At 46.1% G+C, this 20,988-nt stretch overlaps 1 protein-coding gene across 3 annotated transcripts in view; it reads left to right on the top strand.

Moving 5' to 3' along the window:
* The first annotated feature begins 6 nt into the window (after positions 1–6).
* Positions 7–20,988, top strand: part of LOC119172389 (BCAS3 microtubule associated cell migration factor) — an 88,455-nt gene continuing 67,473 nt past the window's right edge. For 2 of the 3 annotated variants that reach the window (XM_037423473.2, XM_037423464.2), the window contains exons 1-10: positions 7–205; positions 882–936; positions 3,690–3,765; positions 4,104–4,189; positions 5,928–6,006; positions 8,058–8,121; positions 8,804–8,911; positions 10,968–11,044; positions 11,217–11,293; positions 17,577–17,660. In XM_037423473.2, the coding sequence (XP_037279370.2) occupies positions 135–205; positions 882–936; positions 3,690–3,765; positions 4,104–4,189; positions 5,928–6,006; positions 8,058–8,121; positions 8,804–8,911; positions 10,968–11,044; positions 11,217–11,293; positions 17,577–17,660 (777 nt within the window). In that variant the 5' untranslated portion in view covers positions 7–134. The remainder of the gene's footprint in view (positions 206–881; positions 937–3,689; positions 3,766–4,103; positions 4,190–5,927; positions 6,007–8,057; positions 8,122–8,803; positions 8,912–10,967; positions 11,045–11,216; positions 11,294–17,576; positions 17,661–20,988) is intronic. The other variant, XM_075889973.1, reaches the window with a different exon arrangement.

The following is a 20,988-nucleotide window of genomic DNA, read 5'->3' as shown; positions in this document are numbered from 1 at the left end:
ACGTCAGGCTTTAGCAGCTGATGTTTGTAAACAAGATGGAGACATCTGTGCGGACGGTCATTTGATATTTCTTCTGATTTTGGGTGAACAACTAGCCAGTCGTATGCCAAAATTGGATCTCATTTGCCTGCGACATGGCAGCGGAGTCTCACAGGCGAGGTGTCAAGCCATCAGGCCTGGTGGTGCGACCACAGGCCGTGATCAAGTAAGGCGTTCGCTTGGGAACAATAACCACCGAAGTACGCAGTACAGCCGATCCTGACACAAATCGGGACCGTCTCCGGGCTATTGTTCGTGTGGTCCCGATTGAGTCCCCCGTCGCGAAAGTCCTCTCTCTTTCGCTATGTTGGTGTCCGTGCGGGAACGAACGAGTCTCCTCGATTCGTTCCCGCAAAGCACGTTTTTGGTCCCACTTCGTCTTGCTCGGCCTTTTATGCAACATCCGGTAATGCCTAACCCTAATAAAGGTATGAATCACGGAGTCCGGTTTAATTACGGCTCTCTCTGCATTCTAGACGGTAACGCGACGCGGGACAGCGCACGAACGGTGGCAAGAAGAGATTTTCCCGTGCGTGCGCACGCCCTGCAACAGTAGCTCTCGCGTTCCGTTGTTTCCGGGGTGCCATTCAAACGAGAGTGCTTGACCTTCGTTTGCATGCATCGTCTGCGCCCTGACGACAGACGGGTTTCCTACGGTTTGTAGCGTGCAGTACGCCCCCGTGCCTTCCACTGGAACGCGGGAGTGCCCGTGTTTGAGCAATAAAAATTCTGCTTTAATTGTTGCGTCGCTTTGCTGGCCGCTTTTGTCACCCCTAGTAACACGGGCTCGCTCGTACGAGCGCCAGCCGATTTGAATAACGCGTTGTCGATTTTCCTTTCAGTGACAAGTCCTACATGGGCAGTGTCGTTGATCTGATCAACGAAGTCATTCCTCAAGTAAGTGAGCTTGACGAAAATGTCTCGTTTTAAACACGTGAACGAAGCGTGGTGCGCGCGAAGAAGGAAAAAAAAAAAAGTGCATTGCGACATGCCCGGGCAGCGACCAAAAAGTCGATTGTGACAAAACTTGGCTCCGCGGCACGCATGTGCGTTTGCGACTCGTTTGAACTTCATTCTTTTTTAAGGAATCTTGCGCCTCTTTTATTGTTAATATTACGCGCATAATGCATTGCCCGCCGCATTAAATGAGTTGCTGCACCGAACTGTGGAAGGATGTTCGCGCCGCGATTTTGCTTTGCGTCGTTTTGCGGCAGAAGTCGCGCTGTCTGCACGAGTCACTTTCGATCGAGATCGAGCACGATGAGCATTCAGTTTGTCGAACGACATTGGATCCTTCCTGAAGCATCAGGAAGAGAGCCAATCGCTGTAAAAGTGTTCGATAGTGATCGAAAGTATCTCGCGTGACACTAGGGTTATAGCGTGTTTGTGTGCGTGCCTTTCTCCTGGTTTTACAAATGCACGCGTGTAGAAGCAAAAAAAGTAATATAAAGGAAAATACGCGCGATATTAAATGAAATGACAGTGACTTCGAACATAAAGAAGGAACCCTGGCTTCACTGTCAAAAGATTGCGACTAAATAGGTAAGCACTCTTGTGTACCTGAAATTAGAACGTTGTCATGTTGCATCGTTGTTTGGATGGTATACGCTGTGTTTTGAAAAAAGAGAAAGCTTAGCTTCGTGACATAAACGTCATTTGAGAGATAAAGCAACATAGCAACAAGAGTTCTTATCAGGAAACACATTCCCATGGTTATCGGCTGTGTGTGCCACTGTATCAATGTCTAGCATGCACAATGCTTTCCAAGATGCACGTACAGTGGATGGGGTAGCTTTTACATGCATGTTTAATTGGAAATATAACTGCAAGAATATTAGTGGAAGCTTTTTTATAAAACATCTACATGGCTTAATGAAGACAATTTTAGTAAATTCACTGGTTGCCACGCTTGCACGGGATGTCATGGATGTTGCTTCTGAATGTAGTGGTGCTCCATTATTTCGGCTTTGGTGACAAACGAGTTTTCTTTATGTGAAAACAACACTACAGCAACACTGAGCGTAAAAAGGCGAAAGAACATGAATGTGATGTTTTAATAAAATTAATGTGGCATCACTAGTGTCGCATCGTTGCATGCTGGCACCCCAACACGGTACCTTCAGTGACGCCAATGCAAGCCATCTATATACACGTGTACTAGTGGCACATTTGCACATCGCTTGTATTTCCATTGGCACACATTTGTTTTTTTATGTACGTGAGTGTGTTTCTTTATTACTGCAGATTTCACACACTTTTAGATGCCATGCTTTTGACATGTGCTAGTCTTCATTTTAAATTCTGGCACAACTGTTGACTGGGCGAACCTCGTAATGTCAGTGTGGTTGCATACGCGTACTCATTGCTAATGTAGATTTTATATTAAGAAAATAAAACCTCCTATGACTGTGTTCAGATAAAAACGTGGTGCATGTCCGTTGACTCCCTTTAATCTTCCCAGAAAAAGGATGTTGTGTTTTCCGAGTTCCCAGGACCACAAAACCACTTTTAGTTTTGCGAAAAAATTCTTAGCTTCTTGAAAAAAATTTAGAAGTGTCCATTGAGCTGCAACCGCTTCTTTAGAGTTGTGCGAAAATGGGATTTTGCATGAGATCCGGCAAAAAAACTGTTGTGGCTTTAGGTCTGAAAATTTTAGGCCACATACTAAGAATAGTTTTTTTTTATAAACTATCATTACATTGAAGTTCTGGCACTGTTCTCTCAAACGAAAAAATCGCAAAATCGGCACACAGCTTAATATCGCTCAAATTTTATATTTTTTTCTTCGAATGTAAAATGTCACTCCCCAAATGTTTCGAAAGCATTGCCACATGTTAGGTTAGCAAATTTGCTGAACGTGATTGCTGAGAGCAACATCAAACGCTAAGCAGACACATTTCACTGATGACATGTCTCTTAATATGCTATATTAGAAGACCATTAAGAAAAAAAGCCATGTTTGATTTTACTTGAGCTCTTAAGAAATGAAACCAAAGCACATGCTCTAACTTAATCGGTAAAAAAATGCTGCATTATTTTTGTGAGTACCGAGTTACAAAGTGCTAAATGTGGTAAAATTGAGACACCGCGATATCGAGCCAACAGGGGGCAATAGCTGCCATTGTGAATATTTTTATGTCGCGAATGTGTTCTGTGGTGTTGATATATAATTGATTGACCAAGAAAAAAAAAACACAAATGGATGGTTTGGAAAAAGCAAATTACAGCTACGTTTTTTGACGTATCTCACAAACATTTGTACGTGGATCACATTGTGTGAGCATGCTGCAATGCTGAGCTATGCAGCTAGAGTTGAACTTGCCATAAGAAAAGATCAGCTTGTGTAAACTGCTTTGCTGATAGCCATTCTCAATGATTCTGAGCTTCCGTGAAATGCACTAAGTGCAAGATTCAAACCCACCTTTGTAGCTCACACCTGGAGGAGGCAAAGAAAGACTTCATAGAAAAGCTTTATAGTCACTCTTAAGCTCAAATCCTACATCTTCCTTGCTACCAGAGTTATGCAAAGGATTGGAAGCTCCAATGGCTTGCGTTATTAGTACGAAGTTTTGGGGTTTTGTTTTACCTTTGTACTAATTTTTGGATTTGCATTTGAGTGCCTCATATTGACGGTCACTAATTTTTCTCAGGCCTACACCCAAACTTCAAAGGCTGAAGAAAAAGAAGCAATTCAATGGGTACGGTTTGCGTACACAGAAGTGAATGGTAAGCCTAGCTGCCTTTAATCATATTTAAACGTCTGCCATTAGTCTTGCTTTACTGCCATTTGAGTGAATTATGGCACAGAATTACCTTAGCTTAAAATTTAAATGTGTAATTTGTTTGGCCACTCATGTATAAATATCAGAAGTTGGCTTGCATTATATGTACATTTTAGTGTGGGCTGTGCACGTGCATGCATGCTGCATTCTCTCTTGTTTGTTTAGCATGTTCGTCAGTCTTGGCAAAGTGTATCTGAGAGAATGTCTACTGGCCAGTGAAGCAGGCACATGCGATGCTGACAATATCGACATAGCTGATACTCATTCTCATTGCCTGAACAGATGGCAGCAGAGATTACAATGGAACTGCACCCCCGCTGCTACTTGTCGTCGGTTACGTAAATGGAGTCCAAGTTTGGTGTGTTTCGGTGAGTACCATGCAATGTATGAGATGTAAATACTGCAGGACAATTGTTTGTAATAGTGCTTACACATTCAACTATTTATTTTATCGGTACACTGTGAAAACCTGCCATGACGAAAATCCAAAAGAACGAAATTTCCATCTCAACAAAATATTTTCTAAACACCAGCGGATGCCCATAGGAGTCAATGCATTTCGCAACTCTTGACTACGAAATATATACTAACAATAGTTTCTCATTACCAAAATTTCTGAAGCAAGATAATGCAAATAATTTACTCTCAGAACATCAGCTGCATTCAAAAACTACTCAATTCTATTTATGGTACACCTTAATTAAGCAAAACTACTGCCATAGTGCACTTGAGCAGCCGCAACCATCAGTTTACAATAAAAAAAGATGGCGAAAATGATGATGCTAATAATTTGCCCATCGATGCGGTTAACTGCACACTGTTCCAATGAAAAATGCTTTCAATTATCAGTACCAAGTATATCTTGAAAACAAACCACAAGAATCAGAGGCAACTTTGCAGTGGGCACATGTTAATACTGTTACAGGGTGAGAGCAACGAAAATGTAGAAAGAAATATATGTACACAGAGTCATTCAGCCAAGATGGCAGAGCAGCAGCGACGACTCAAGTGCTATTTTTAGTTGACATCATCATCGCCTTTATGCAATATTCTTTGTTGTTCATCATGGCTTGTAACTTATAGCTGGTGCTGCTAGAAGCACTGTCTTGGCACTTAAGTGGAGGCATTTAATGGGCCAAGGTGGTTATTAAGCTGATGTGGAAACACCTGGTTTGTTTTGCTGACTCGTAATTGTGGACTACATAGCCAAATCCACACTGAGTTTTGTTTGTTGGCTTTGTCGGTTCTGCGTACCCATCGCTGTCTCACGTTGTCGCCTGTGTGGAGTAATAGTAGTCGCTGTGTGTGCTTGGTGCGACATGAACTGTATCTAGCGATTGTACAGTTCGATTTGCCCGCCCACAAAGATGCCGCCTACAGGGAAAAATGTGAAGTTGATCACATGGGAAGATAAGGCTGTATTTATCACCTAGGTGGAAAAGGGCATAAAAGAAATAGACATCGCCGTCGAATTCGGCATTGCGTGCAGCTCATTGTCCCCAAATATGAACAACGAGACCTCGAGGCACTCGATGATGGTACTGTTGACAGCTGCCGTCACTGACCAATGCATGGGGCGGACTATGTGCCATGGCAAACAGTATTTCGAATGGCCGCCGTGTCGATGAGTTCACTGTGCGGATGAGAATGTAATCGTGTACCAAGAAATGATCGATGAAGCCATCATCAGTAGAGTGCGCAAGGCTGGTGATCTTGATGGTCTAAGACTGCAACAGCCGCACAAAAGAGTGACCCCGCAGGTTGTGTGGAATGGCCTGGACACCATTCGCCCATTTTTCGGTGACCACGATGTTGATGTGGTAATGGACTACTTTTTACAATTCCAGTCAAGAGCTATGACATTGCTGCATGGAAAGGCTCGGCAGAGTAAGGTTCTTGACTTTTGGCAATAAAGCATGTTTTTAGTTAATTTCCTGTCTTTTATGCTGCATTGTCACGTTAGCGAAATTTCCGCAAAAGTGAAATTTTTGCTTTCCCCGCCGATTTTGTTGTAGGTTTCAATTGTGCTATATAGACATGGTTGTAGGATTAAACTATTTACAGGGACAGTGTACGAGGTCACCAACCTGCTGTAATTTTTTGCAGGCAAACGGTGAAGCGCAAGAGGTTTTGTCTTGGAGGCAAGGGCCTGTGAGGGCACTGAACATTCTGCCAGCACCAGACAGTGAGTCTTTCGTGGCACTTAATGAATGTTTTCTTCATGTCGTGTGGCTGGGTGCTTGTTGTGGCTTTTACGGTTCAGCTGTTGGTTTCCCTAAAGCAACCAATTGTGCTCATGATGCTGTCTGCTGCTGGCGTCAGTTGTAGCAAACAGGTTTCCTCTGTGTTTTCCCAAATGACGTAATAACCAACCAGCCCAACAACTTTTCCTAGGCAGATTTTCTGCTTACTCTACATTCCTTCTCAAGGATGTTAAGTCAAAGCCGAGTCACAAGGTCTGGCTGGCTCCATGCAGAATTGTGTGAGCAGCTTACCATGTTATGCTATGCAATAAAAAATGAAAAAAAAAAAAAACGGGGTGGGGGAGGGGGGGTAGGGAGTGGGAGGTGATTCGTGTTCTTGACTAGGGTTTCGTGTACTTAGTGGCACTTGCTCATCGGTGTTCGTGCACTGGTGTATTCCTTGAGTAAACTTAGTGCTTTGTTACGAGGCGAAGCTGATATCAGAGGCCACACAGAAAGAAGTACATGGATCCCAACTGTGTGCAATTAAGCTGCCAGCTCTTTCAGTGAACTCATTCAGTTAGCTTGCATTGAGTATGACAGCAAGTGCCTCTCACCTTAGGTAAGCATATGCTTCCATATGGTATATACCTAGCTGAACTCTTAGCTTGAACAAGAACCATGGATTTCGTTTCAGTTTTAGCTTTTAGAAGACTTATTGCCAATGTTCAGAAAACTGGAAGTGCTTGACTGGAAGTCCTTGGTAAAGGAATATCACTTTCTGTTCATGCCTCTACATTTAAACTCAACTATATCGAACACGGGTAAATTGAATTATCCTTTACATTGAACTGTGTTCAAATGTGAGAATGCTTAATATTCATGCATGGGAAAATTTGCGGCTGCATCGAACAAAAATAGCCAGAACACTTTTTACGGGTGCAAGGTGGGCTAGCAACTATAATTGCCAGTATACCTCATGTCAATATATAGAACATTAAGCAGTGCGATCATTAGGCTGGCAACTATAGCTGCCAGCCTACCTCGCATCAATATATAGAACATTGGGCAGTGCGAAACACCCCATAAAGTCGGCTTTCTTTCATGGAAGGGGACTTTCCCTCATACAATTTGGAGAGTGAAGTGTTGTTATTAGGATGGCGTCGTGCAGAACAAGTAGATTGCTTGCCATCGCATACTTTATCTCATGATTCGTCATTGCGGCCGTCATGTGGTGTCACTGTTTACCTTTGGTAACAGGTATAGTTTAATAACCCGTCATGGTGGTCTAGTGATTATGGTGCTTGGCTGCTGACCAGAAGATTGCGAAATCGAATCCTGGCCGTGGCGGTTGGATTTTCGATGGACATGAAGGGATCGCGTATTTATATTAAAGAACCCCAGATGGTCAAAGTTTCCGGAGCCCTGCATGCACTACAGTGTTCCTGATAATCTAATCATGGTCCTGGGGTGCAAAGCCTAACCAATGATCAATATTAGGTATTGTTTAATGAGGTTTCACTCTATACTTCATTACAATCTAAGAAAAAAAAGTGTCAGCTTTCCTCACAGAAGTGCGGCGCGTCTGCCCTGCTCTTGTGAAATACAGTCATGCTCACTTGTTTACGCTTCATTCGTGAGCAGGTTTTCTTGGCTAATGTAAGCACTCAGCATCTTAAGATAGCTGAGCAGTGATATCATAATCTCTCACGAAATTTACCAGGATTTTCAAGTTTACAGCCTAGAAGCAGTGACACAAGCATGTCTGTATGACAAAGTCAACTATCTGAGATATTCGGGAAGTGTTATAGGTCACCAAAATAAGTAAGCACTATTAAATGGAGCACAATGCAAATTGTCTGTGGGTGGGCCAGTGACTGATGGCATGGGCATAGCAGACATTTTTTCTTGGGCTATGGCTGAAGATATACAGTTCATCTAGTTCTGTGATATCATGAAGAGTAGTCCTCTGCTTATTTTCTATGTCAAATAAAAACAATAGAAGCATTTTTTTCAAATGTTCATGTGTTTTGTTTCGTCTCCCACTTTACAGGCAGTTGTGGCAATGACCCGTTCGCATCAAAGAGGCCGCTCGTGGCTCTTTGCGACAGCTCAAGGTAATAGCTGCTTGTAACTTCTTTTTTGTTGTTGCCGGTGTGTGGGTTGCTTTTGTTATAGGTGTTATGTCCATAATTGTAACTTCCTAGGGTAACCATGATAACTGGAAAAAAAAGTCCAGAAGCATTTTCACGCATTTGTTGTTGTAGCATTTGTATTTATTTGCCCTGTAGACCCCTGCGATATGCTGTATAGTAATAATTGGTAATTACATGTATAGTACACAATAAAAACTGCCCCGCCGCGGTGGTCTATTGGCTAAGGTACTCGGCTGCTGACCCGCAGGTCGCGGGATCGAATCCCGGCTGCGGCGGCTGCATTTACAATTGAGGCGGAAATGTTGTAGGCCCGTGTGCTCAGATTTGGGCGCACATTAAAAAACCCCAGGTGGTCAAAATTTCCGGAGCCCTCCACTACGGCGTCTCTCATAATCATATGGTGGTTTTGGGACGTTAAACCCCACAAATCAATCAATCAATACACAATAAAAACTGATTGAGTGTGCGTATACAACTGCATGTGTGCATGTTGCTAATAATGTATGTATGCATTTTTTCATTTGGTTGTCTGTTCGTTCACCAAGTGAAAAGCAACAATGTTGCTTGCAAAAACACTATTAGAGCTCTTATGTTTATGGACCTGGTTTTTCTTTCTTTGCTTTTTTATTCCTGGCTTCCCTAGTCCTGCGCAGCAGTTTTGTTCAGTCAGCATCGTTTCCCTGAAGACCATGGACCAGGTTCACAACATCAGGTGCAAAGAACCTATCAACGAGATTCGAGCCAGTAAGAGGTGAGTAGCTCATAGCCACCTTTAAAGGAAACAAGGATAGGCTTATATATTTACAAATACTCTCTCTATTGTGAAATAAAGTCATGCCTTATTATAAGAATTGATTCATCAGAAGTACAGTTAAACTTTACTGATAATAGATGCGGTTATTATATGTCGGGAAGCAGTAGATCTAGCATACTTCTCACCAGTGTCACCATGCCAGAAATATATACTTGGAACTGAACATAAAGAATTTCAGTTTCACATAGTTTCATTATGCGGTCAATGTTTAATTTTTCACACACTCTGTAGACCCTGTAATCATCTGAGAAATTGGTCAGGGTGATAAAGAATAACCGCTTGCCTTTCTACTGCCCTTGAGGGATCAGATTGCCACGTCATGTCTTCAATATATACCTGCCAACTCTCCTTATTTGGCCGAGAGACTCTTGGTTTCTGACCTTTCTTTCAGTTGTATGATCATGGCCATAAATCTCCTGGTGAAATGCCCCTACCGATTTTTGGAAAAAAAACACATAAAAATGATTAAAGCAATACGAACTTCCTTATATGACGCGACAAAGAGAAGGGAACGTCCACAAAGCTCGGAGGGTTCACTGCTCCCAGCTGCTTCCTGTCATCCGCTAGGCTCTCCTACTCTCACCGGAAACACTGCACAAACATGTACACAACCCAGCTGCTAACACTGGTGGCCACATCCCCTGTTTTATAGCCCAGTTCATAGAGCGCACAGTAACAGTATAGAGGCCGGAGCTGTTCTATAGTAGCAGTGTTTTTTTAGTCTGGCCGCAGGTACCCTTCAAATGCTGCAAGGCCACGGGTGCAGGGGCTGTTTGCTTAGACAATTTTTCAGAGGCGTCACCTGAAAAAGCTTTTTTAACTCTCTCCCCATTTTAAATGTAGCAGCTGCTGTAGTATGGCTCGCTTGCTCTGGTGTCTCTTCTTTAATGAGAAGTAGTGGGTTCGATCCACTGGGGTGCCATTCCCATCAATTTATGTAAGAAATGTAGAAAGCATTGACACACTTAGATTTAGGTAGGCTGACATTTGGCTGAAGTTAGTATGATATCCTTCTGCTATATGCTTTCGTTGTAGTCTTTGTGGTAGCCTTTCGTTTGTTTTGTTATACCCCGTGCATCGTTACTTGATTCGACCGACTTGTAAGCTAAGGTGGTTCATTTTGTCCGAACGACTTGTAAGCTAAGGTGGAGAAAGCTAGGGTGGTTCATTTTGTCCAGGCACTCGTCAATAATTTTAATTAAGCAAAAAACGGCGAGTCAAAATGGAAACCGAAACAGGGAGCATCTCTGTCATCCATGGTGGTTATCTAATGATGTCACGAGATCCGGTACTCCCCGCCATGGCTGGCCAGGATGTAAACATAGCTCACGTGCCTCGATCTTCGGATGCGCGAAAAGCTAGCTGGCGATGTCATCCGACGCGAAATCAAGCTGTGCCGTTCGTCTGAACTTACCAGTGACTAGTTCAGCGTTGATTGCAGTCAATATCTGAGGGCGCAAGCATCGTGTTTTGATTTCGACCCTCCGGCACCCGAAGACTGCCCCGAATCAATTTCCTCATTGCTCAATATTGTAAGACCCGACGTCAACGACTACTAACACGCTCTACGGAGCTGACAAAACTGAACTGTGCTCTCGTTGTCGTCACCTCATGGAAGAAAGCGTGTGCTGCATCCGTTTGCTAGGAAAGGTGGGTTTCCTGAAAAAAAAAAAAAAAGAGTAGGCCTCGACGTCATATACACAGGGTGGCCCGCGTTTACAAGTGCGATTCAAGAATCAGCTACCAATTTTAAAATTTGTTTTCTTAAAAACTAAATGATTTATGGTTGTATAATTTGGCACATATCACCACAGTACCAACGCTAACACATGTTCGAAGTTTTATTGAAATCAGTGAATATCGGAAAAAACGTTGAAGTTCCGCTATAAGCACTCTGTTCGGACTTCTGCTTTTTATGAAACGTGCCCTATAACAGTTCATTTTCTATTTCTTGGAATCTGTACTGTACCACTCTCCTTTTTTTTTCTTGCAGAGTCCTGGTTGTGACCTTCCAAGATAAAATTTGTGTGTACAACGCTTGCACCTTCAAAGAACGTTTTTGTATTACCGGTAGGTGTTTTCATCCTGTCTTCTTTCTTCTAGCCGGCAATATTTAGCCAGCAGTAATATGCCGAGAGGAGGATGCTGTTTTCTCCCATTGAAAGAGTAATTTTTCTAATCAACTTTTGTTAGCGATTATCATTTCTGCCAACTCATGCCTTCGTCCGCTCCAAACATGCAGGTTGCTTTCCTGTGTCGGGGCCAAATGTCAACCCAATTGCTCTACATACTCGATGGCTAGCTTTTGCGGATAAAGCGGTGAGCCACTGTTGCTTGGGGACGGTTTTATCAAATGTGTCTCTGTTTAGTAGTTTTTCAGTGAATACTCAGTTATGAGAGATCTTTAACATAATGGCTAAACGATTCTGCATGATCTTTTTTTTGTGCTTTGTCATTACGATAATGTGCTGGAAAGTAACAGAGGTGCACGTTTTTGTAGATATTGTTACGCCTGAAGTAGGGGTACGGGGGTTTATTGAACGGAAGCTGGGATGGCGAGGCCGCACCGGATAAAACTGCCGAGAGATCTTCTTCTTCCCAAGTCCACACTTCTATTCCCTCTTATCAATCCGGCACATACACGTCGTAATATTTCCCCCTTCGCAGACGAAGCGCACCGCGCGTTTCATGCATCGTCCCGCAGTCTAAAAGCTTTGAGGCGAGCCACATGGGTAACCTCGGTCTTGGTTGATCGTCTCCCACTAGCTGTCAGTCGTGCTATTTTATAATCTACTGCACTGAGGCACTCAAGGACAACGAATGGGCCAGTGTAGTGGGCGAGAAGTTTTGTGGACAAGCCACGCTTGCGGATAGGCTTCCACACCATTACAAGGTCTCCCGGTTCATATGTGACGTGGCGGTGCTTGCTGTCGTAGCGGAGCTTTGAGCGGTCTTGCGATGCTATAGTACGCAGGCGGGCAAGACGCCGAGTTTCTTCTGCAAGGCATAGTGTTTCAGCTAATGAAGGATCGTCATTGTCATAAAACGAAAAGATAGTGTCCAGGGTATAACGAGGGGGTCGAACGTAAAGAAGGAAGAAAGGGCTGTGGCCGGTGGTTTCGTGTTGGGCAGTGTTGAAGGCATACGTGATGAACGGTAAGACGTCGTCCCAGTTCTTGTGATTGGACGCCACGTACATTGAAAGCATATTCACCAGTGTCCGGTTCGTTCGTTCAGTAAGGCCATTCGTCTGTGGATGGTAAGGTGTCGAATGACGAAGTTCCGAGCCACACATACGGAGCAGTTCCTCAACAACGTCTGCCGTAAACTGACGGCCGCGGTCGCTTATTATGACGCGAGGAGGTCCGTGGCGCAGTATGATAGAGTGCAGGAGAAAGGAGGATACTTCGCCAGCAGTCGCAGATGGCAGGGCGGCCGTTTCGCAGTAGCGGGTCAGGTAATCGGCGCACACTACAATCCAACGGTTGCCTTTTGCCGAGCGTGGAAAAGGGCCCACGAGGTCAATGCCAACTTGCTCAAAGGGAGTGCTGGGAGGCGTCACAGGCTGTAGAAGTCCAGCCGGAGCAGTCGTGACTGATTTGTGCGTCTGGCATTGAGTGCAACTGGCCACGTACTGCTCAACTGACTGGCGCATGCGTGGCCAGTAAAATCGCTCCTGTGTACGAAGGAGTGTTCGCGTCATTCCCAGGTGACCCGAAGTTGCGTCGTCGTGCATGGCGCGCAGAATGGAGGAACGGAGTGTGTGCGGCACCACCAGCAAGAAGCGGGAACCCGTGGCCGAGAAGGTCCTCTTGTAAAGTAATCCTTCACGAACGCAAAAGCGTCCGGCCAAAGTGGACGCTCGTGCTTCAGCAAATAATGGCTCCAAGCTGACATCCTTCCGCTGTTCATTTTCAAAGGTGGTCTTGTCCGGGAATACTGGAGTCACTGACGCAATTAGGTGATCGAAATTGTCGGCATCGCAAAGTGTTGTAGTAAGCGGCATCCGCGAAAGGCAGTCAGCGTCAGCGTGCTTCCTGCCACTCTTGTATGACACCGTGAAGTCATACTCTTGCAAGCGGAGGGCCCAGCGTGCCAGGCGGCCAGATGGGTCTCGGAGACTTACAAGCCAGCACAAGGAATGATGGTCTGTGACCACTTGGAAGGGACGACCGTACAGGTATGAACGGAATCGCTGTACAGCGAAGACGAGTGCCAAACATTCTTGCTCAGTCACTGTGTAATTCCGTTCTGGTTTACTTAAAGTTCTGCTGGCATACGCAATGACATGTTCCTTTCCACTGTGTCGTTGTACTAGAACTGCACCTATGCCAATGCCACTGGCGTCAGTATGAACTTCGGTCGGCGCCGAAGGGTCGAAGTGTCGGAGAATGGGCTGCGATGTGAGTAAGAACTTGAGTTGGTTGAAAGACGTCTCACAGTCATGTGTCCATTCAAAGCTAGTACCTTGACGTAGCAGACTGGTCAAGGGGAAGGCAACGTCGGCGAATGCGGGAATAAATCGGCGAAAGTACGAGCACAGGCCTAGGAAGCTGCGAAGCTCTTTCGTTGAGCGAGGTGGTTTGCACGCTTTCACAGCTGCTGTCTTGCTCGGGTCAGGCCTGATCCCATCTTTGTTCACAAGGTGCCCAAGTACTAAGGTTTGTCGCTCGCCGAAATGACACTTCTTCGAATTAAGAACAAGGCCAGCGTTTCTAATGCATTCCAGAACAATGTCCACGCGTTCGTTGTGCTCACGAAATGTGCGCCCAAAGATCACGATGTCATCTAGGTAGCACATACAGACGTTCCATTTTAGGCCACGCAGAATGGTATCCATGAACCTTTCGAATGTGGCAGGAGCATTACATAATCCAAACGGCATCACGTTAAATTCATAAAGTCCGTCTGGAGTTATGAAAGCAGTCTTTTCCTTGTCCGCTGGATGCATGGGAATCTGCCAGTAGCCTGAACGTAAATCGATAGACGAGAAGTATGACGCCGAATGGAGACAGTCCAAGGCGTCATCAATTCGTGGAAGAGGATAAACATCTTTCTTCGTGATGGAGTTCAAACGGCGATAGTCGACACAAAATCTCCAGGTACCGTCTTTCTTTTTCACAAGGATCACAGGAGCTGCCCAAGGGCTCGATGATTCTTGAATGATGCCCTTTTGGAGCATTTCACGCACTTGATTGTCTATTATCTTGCGCTCGGACGGCGATACTCGGTACGGTTTTTGTCGGATTGGCTGTGCTGTTTGTGTATTTATCCTATGGCGTATACGAAATGGAGGAATGGAAGGCGTATGGTCACTCTGGGAGAAATCAAAAACTTGCAAGTACTTTAACAAAACGTCCACAAGCATTCTGCGCTTGTCGGCAGTCAGCGCTTTATCAACCATAGGTAAAACTTTCGAACTGTCTGAGCAGGCGGTCACTTGTTCATCCCGTCGAACGTCACTGAGGACAGCTACTGTTGTTGGCGAGTATTCTTTAAACGACGCTAGCTTAAGTCCTCCTGGTAGCAGCACCGGTTCGTTTGAATAATTCGTTGTCCAAAGGTCTGAACGACCTTCACTCACTGAAACTATGCTGTGGGGTACCAACGTGTTCTTCTTTATACAACTTAGATGGAAAGGCTCCACTAGCGCATCGAAACTGGTCTTATTGTCGTTAATATGCGAAGAAGCTACTGGAACGCGCACAGCACAGAAGGCCGGGATAACGGTATCTTCATAGACTCGGAGCGCACCGCTTTCCGTACCCGAATTCTCGATAAGTCCATGAGGAACAGCGTCACTTATGATAACTTCGCCATTTCGACAGTCTACAGTGGCTCCGCACATTCGCAAGAAATCTATGCCTAGAATGATGTCATGAGTGCTCCGCGGAAGAACCGTGAATTCTGTCACAAACACTTGATCACTCAGTAACACTGCCGCGGTACAAACACCAATCGGACACAACGAGTTGCCGCCCACGCCACAGAACGTTATCGCTTTCTCCAACAAAAAGGTCACCTTTCTTCCCAAACGAGCTTTGAACGCAGCACTCATGATCGACACGGCGGCTCCAGTGTCCACCAAAGCCATCGTATGTACACCATCAACAAAAACTTGCACTTTGTTTTTAAACATAAGCACCGGTGGAGGTATCTCTTCTTGCAGCGAATCACCAGCGACCTCACCCCCAGCGGCCGCGCTGCCTAGTTTTCCGGAGGCGGCGAAGGGTAGCGGCGCCTAGGAGACGGCGACCGATTGGAGCGAGGGGCTGGCGGGGGTGTCAGACTGCGGTCAGAGGCTGGAGAACGGTTTCGCAGCGGCCTTGGTGTCTCGTAAGATGCGCTTCCAGGGAACGTTGGTGCTTGTGCAAAGTCGGACAGGTGGGATCTCGGTGGCCAGTCGTACCTCGGCGGCTGCCGGTAGTTACAGTACCTGGCAATGTGGCCTTCGACGCCACAGTTGTAGCAGATGGGTAGGGGTCGCTCGCCGAACCACTGCTGAGAGCGCTGGGCTGTGTAGGGTCGCCTAACCGAACGGGGTGGAGCAGATTGCTGAACGGGAGCTGCGCGCCTCTGTGGGGCGGGGCCGGGACGAAGACGTTGGTCATACCGCTGGTCAGACGCGAATGAGTCTCGGCGTGGCCACGAAGCCCTAGCTTCGCGAACGTCTGTCACACATACTGATGGTGGCAGAGGAGCGAACGGGGCCGGGTAGTAGGATGAACAGGTAGGCGTATGGCGGATGGTGTCGTGGAACAGTGTGTCTTGTCGCTGTAGTTCTTCCCGCACTATTGTCCGGATAGTAGCGGCAAGGTCGGCGGGCGGGCTCACGTCGACGCTGGCGACCGTTGTTACATTTGCCAGCCTACCAAATTTCGGGGCAATACGACGGGTCTTTAGCTTCTCAAAAGTACGGCAGTGACGTTGGACGGCGGAGACGGAAGTGAGGTCTTCCCTGCCTATCAAAAAGTTGTAGACGTCCTCTGCTATACCCTTCAGAAGGTGGCCGACCATGTCCTCTTCAGTCATGTACGGGTCTATGATCTTGCAGAGCATCAGGACCTCCTCTATGTAGGTGGTACACGTTTCTCCAGGAGTCTGAGCTCTTTGAGCCAACGTGCGCTCCGCGCTCTTCTTTTTTGAATCAGAGTCGCCGAAGCATTTCTTGAGCTCTTCAGTGAAACGATCCCACGTTGTTAAGGAATCTTCGTGGTTTTCGTACCACATCAGAGCTGTTTCCGTGAGAAACAGCGCGACATTTCCCAGTTGGTCGGTGGCATCCCAGCAGTTGTACCGGCTCACCCTTTTGTACTGTGTCAGCCACGCATCCACATCTTCTCCTGCTCTTCCCGCGAACGGGCGGGGTTCCATATAGTGATATCGAGGTGCAGCTGGCACTGACCTTTGTGTGGTTGAGAAGGCGTGACCTTCGCTCTCGGCCATGGCAGTTGGTGTCGGTGGCAGACCGGCAATACGACGGCTCCGGCGAAGTTCGAACAGCTGTGGCTCCGTGGTTCGTCGACGTATACTGTACCCAGCACCTTCCACCACTCTGTTACGCCTGAAGTAGGGGTACGGGGGTTTATTGAACGGAAGCTGGGATGGCGAGGCCGCACCGGATAAAACTGCCGAGAGATCTTCTTCTTCCCAAGTCCACACTTCTATTCCCTCTTATCAATCCGGCACATACACGTCGTAATAATATATTTAAAGTTGTGAAAGAAGTCCTTTTCTTTTGCCTGAATATTTCTTAAATAATGCACTAATGCACAAACATTTGAATGCTATTGCTGAATATATTAAAAGTTAAATAGATTACCCTTTAAGAATAGCCTCATTGATGTCATGTTCTGGTGCACTTGAAGACCTGCAAACTTTTTACGTGGTAGTATATAGATCTGTAAATTTAATTTATTTGTTAATTCAACACGCTGCCTGACATTTTACATTCTCTAGCCATGTTCATCTACCCCTGAATGCTGTGAAAATAAAAGGATCGGTGGATACTGTGATCATCCTGATAACCTGTTGGGGAAACAAAACTGTCTCAAATATATTGAGAAAATTGTGCAGACATTGGCAACCACAGCCTGGCTTTGTGTATAACGAGATTGAATAAATGATTGTCTAAATTTGTTTAATCCGTAGTGTCCATTATGGCGTGCCTTTGCAGGGACCACCTAGTTGGTGTACGACGCCGCCGCCTTGAAACAAATCGGTGTTAGAAAAATATACTTTCTTACGGCCTAGTAGATGGGGTTGGCTGAGCAGTGGGGAGTGTAATAAAGTCTCTTGAGGCATTTCTGTCAAAATCTATCTGTAATCAGTTCTGGAAGTTCTCATTTGGCATTCTCTTTAACTGTGGGTCATACCGTAAGCTTCTTTCAAGTCTATGTACGGGCTGGTAATCTTAGTCTTGTTGTCATTGCTAGATCATTGATGGGGAAGTTGTGACGATCACAAATTGTAACATGATTTAGTCTTCTCTTTCACTTCAAATAATGGGTAGGGAGCGTGGTTCCTGATGTCGTTCAGCATGTTGGCATCGCTGCTCGTGTCTTCCTTCAGCCTCAATTGACTGTTCCGCTGTTTATTGCAGCTTTTTCCAGTGCACCAGACGAGAGGTGGGGTCGCTGGTGAAGGCACACAGTCGTACACAGCAACAGTCATACATGCTGCCAAGGTATGCTAATCAAGGGATTGCCATTGTTTTCAAAAGACTTTACAAGTATTGTGTCTTGGTCTTATAACTTGGATCTTGCTGTCCTATAGCCAAGTCTCAATTGAAGTGCTTATTGGTGTATTTGCTAATGTGGCCGAAAGTAATTTCACACAGCATACAGGTTTGTGGTAAATTTTCAGGGCAGCTGTTTTAAAGAACAGAGCACGAAATAATACAAAATCCAGAATATGGCTTAAATGGTTTTAATCTGCAGTGATGGCGTAGTCAGTGGGACTTTCTAGTTGCTTCACTCTGGTGTGACCATTTTACAGGGAAAGCTGTTACAATCGAACATCGGTATATCGAACCCAACATATATAGAATTTTCGATTATGTGCAACTCGCAAGTTATCCCCTAGAAATTCCTTTTAAAAGTATAGAAATTTGCATATTTATATCAAACAGTCTTTTACCCGCCTTCGGATATATCGGATATATCGCAAGGCGTGCTTCGGCACTCGCCACCCTTGCGATCTCCGCGGCAGCGTAGCTCCAAGTCGAAGTTGGAAGGCGTGCTTCAGCAGTCGCAGCGCCCGGCGACCTCCGCGCGGCACCACGCCTCCGCCAAAACCTGAAACGCTCGAAAACGGGGCAATAGGGCTCGTACTGCACAATCTCTAACTTGCCGAATGGCTTTTTTTTTTCTCCTTTTTTTCTCTTTCATGCTCTCTCCACATACGCGTCAGCTCAGAGAGCTGCAACGAAGGAGCCGACATCCTCCTCCTTTCGCCTTTTATTTTTTTTGTTGTCTTGCGAGGTTTGATCACCCAACCACAACTTGTGCCTTTTGCTGTTGCCCTCGCAGATGGCCATTGCCTCGTGAGCGCTTTGTTGCTTCTGCTGCCAGGTCGTGTACGTACCATCGCATGTGCAGCTTTTCTCTTTTTCGTGCATGGTGTGCAAAGCCACTGCGGACTCCTTGAATTGCCGACTTCTCGTGTAGCTATGGCCAGCGTAAAGATGCGCAAGACCCTTGACTTTGCAGCGAAGTTGAAGGCTATTCAATAGCGTGTTGAAGCGGGTGAGAAATGTTTGACAGTAGTGGACGACTTTGGGATACCACAGAGCACTTGAGTACCTTATTGGAAAACAAGGCAGATATCAAGGCAAAGGCGACAGAGTAGCGAACGTCTGGAGCCTGTCATGTGCTCGCTTCTGCCCACGGGAATGTAAAAAAGGCACTCTATGCCTGGTTTTTAGAGTTGCGCCCGAAGAACATTCTGGTGAAGTGCTCAATGCTGATTGCCAAGGCGAAATGGTTTGCCACTGTATTTGGTGAAACAACTTCGCCGACAACAGTGGGTTGCTTTATAGATTTAAGCAGCGCTACAACGTGGTTGGCAAAACCAATTCTGGTGAAAGCGAAGCTGTCAGCAGCGAGGACATCCAGCAGTGGATGACGAACGAGTGGCCGGAAATCTCCACGAAGTTTTCTCCCGCGGAGATCTTCGGTGCCTGGCGAGACATGAAGATGGACACAGTGGTCAATTGCTTCTGCGAGGCAGGCTTCGAGACGGTGGAACTTGCGGAAACCCTTGAAGATGACGACGACGAGTTTCGCGAGTGGTCGTCCCGCCTCTCGGCAGCTGTTTCACATGAAGTGTCTGCGGACCGCTTCGTGGAAGCGGACGGCAATGTCCAGGCGGACAGCTCATGTGATGAGGAGGATTGTCCAGACGAGACGCTGGCTACACGCGCGTACTTGGCCGCTAAAGTGGCGGTAGCATTGGGCATCATTCGCCGTTGTATCGGCCACATGAAGGGAACCAAGCTGTCGCACCTGCACAGCCTTGATAAAATTGAGACTAGCATCTTCAACATTTCAAAAACGGAGAACCAGACAAAGGTTTTCATGCAAATATGATGCAGCGTGTGAGTGGAATTAGTTGTCATTCTTGAATTTGCCTATTGTGATAGTCAGGTACAGATAAGCTCTTGGGGCTTCCATTTTTTAACATCGAGCTCATTTGCGATCCCCTTCGTATTCGATATATTCGTGTTCGACTGTATGAGATCACAACAAGGGACGCGTGCAGCGCTGTAGTTGTCCACCGCCCGCGGTGGTTGTAACCACTATCACATGAAATAAGAAAAAAAAAAGCTTAGCAAATAAAAAACACTAAAAATACAATAGAATTCGAACATGGGTCCCCTGCGTGCCGGCCCAGTATTCTATCACTGAGCCATGCCGATGCTTGAAACACCATTGCAAACTGGTCTTAGGCAGGATTGATGTCAGGAAAGAAATTGCAATAATATCAGCAATAAAGCATTTTAGAACTGCAAAGGAACAACGAGGTGGCACACAATGTTAATTGTGCAATGAGTGGGTCGTCGAATGCTCCAACCCCTTACAAAAGCTTGGATGTCATTCATCTATTAGCTGTGGCGCATACCCATGGGTGGGCATTACAAAAGCTTTTGGCAAAATTCTTGATCGTAGTCAGCCACAGCATAAAAAATAATTTCGGCATCTCCACGGAGTGGATGATGGGGAGGTGGGCGAAGCTCCGGAGGTTTTTCAGTGATATTATAAGTCCGCCGAAGAGCAGCATTCAGGTGCACCCGGCGCTGCGCGCCCTTCAACGTCCTTTCTCACTCTCGCATTCGGGGGTCCGCTTTTCGTTGAGTTCATTTTGCAGCAGCTTCCTTGGCGCACACTGTGTCGGGATCTGCCCTGCACTGCGCTCGCTTGTTGGCAGCCTCTCGAGCCACCAAGCGTGATCCAACACTTACGCTGACGATCCAAGAGAATGAGAGACAAAGGGCGCAGCCCTTGCAGCAGCCAGTCGGAGAACAGCTGCATCTCCAATGCAATCTAGTGTCCATTCACCCAACTGCCATAATGCACAGATCTCTGTGGGACAGCACCATCTAGGAAACTAGACGAGAAATAGAGATGAGAACACAGAATGCGTACAGCCCCATATAGTATATCTCGTCACCCAACTGCAGTTCGTCTGCATCCCTATGGGGCAGCGCCATCTATTGTATGATAAGGGAGGTGCTACTGGGTATGCTGGAGGGACGAGGGACTGCCTTAGACCTAAAGGAGCTTCGTTGCTAAAATGCACAAAATTCTTTGCAAGAGTGCAGTGGGTACTACGCTTCTCCGAAGAATGACGATAGGATGGCATAGTGAATGCCTGCCCTCTACACAATGATTCACGGTGTAGTCGGTACCCTGCAAGTGTGCTTGCAGCAGCCACCCAAAGAGTGCTCGAAAAAGCTCTGAAGTGCCGCTCCTCTAGCTTTCGCTGTGACAGTGCTGCGTGTTTTGTGCAGGCCT

Source organism: Rhipicephalus microplus, chromosome 3, assembly GCF_043290135.1.
Source record: "Rhipicephalus microplus isolate Deutch F79 chromosome 3, USDA_Rmic, whole genome shotgun sequence".
Classification (NCBI taxonomy): Eukaryota; Metazoa; Arthropoda; class Arachnida; order Ixodida; family Ixodidae; genus Rhipicephalus; species Rhipicephalus microplus.
The sequence above is the reverse complement of the archived record's forward strand: the minus strand, read 5'-3'. Positions and strand labels throughout refer to the sequence as shown.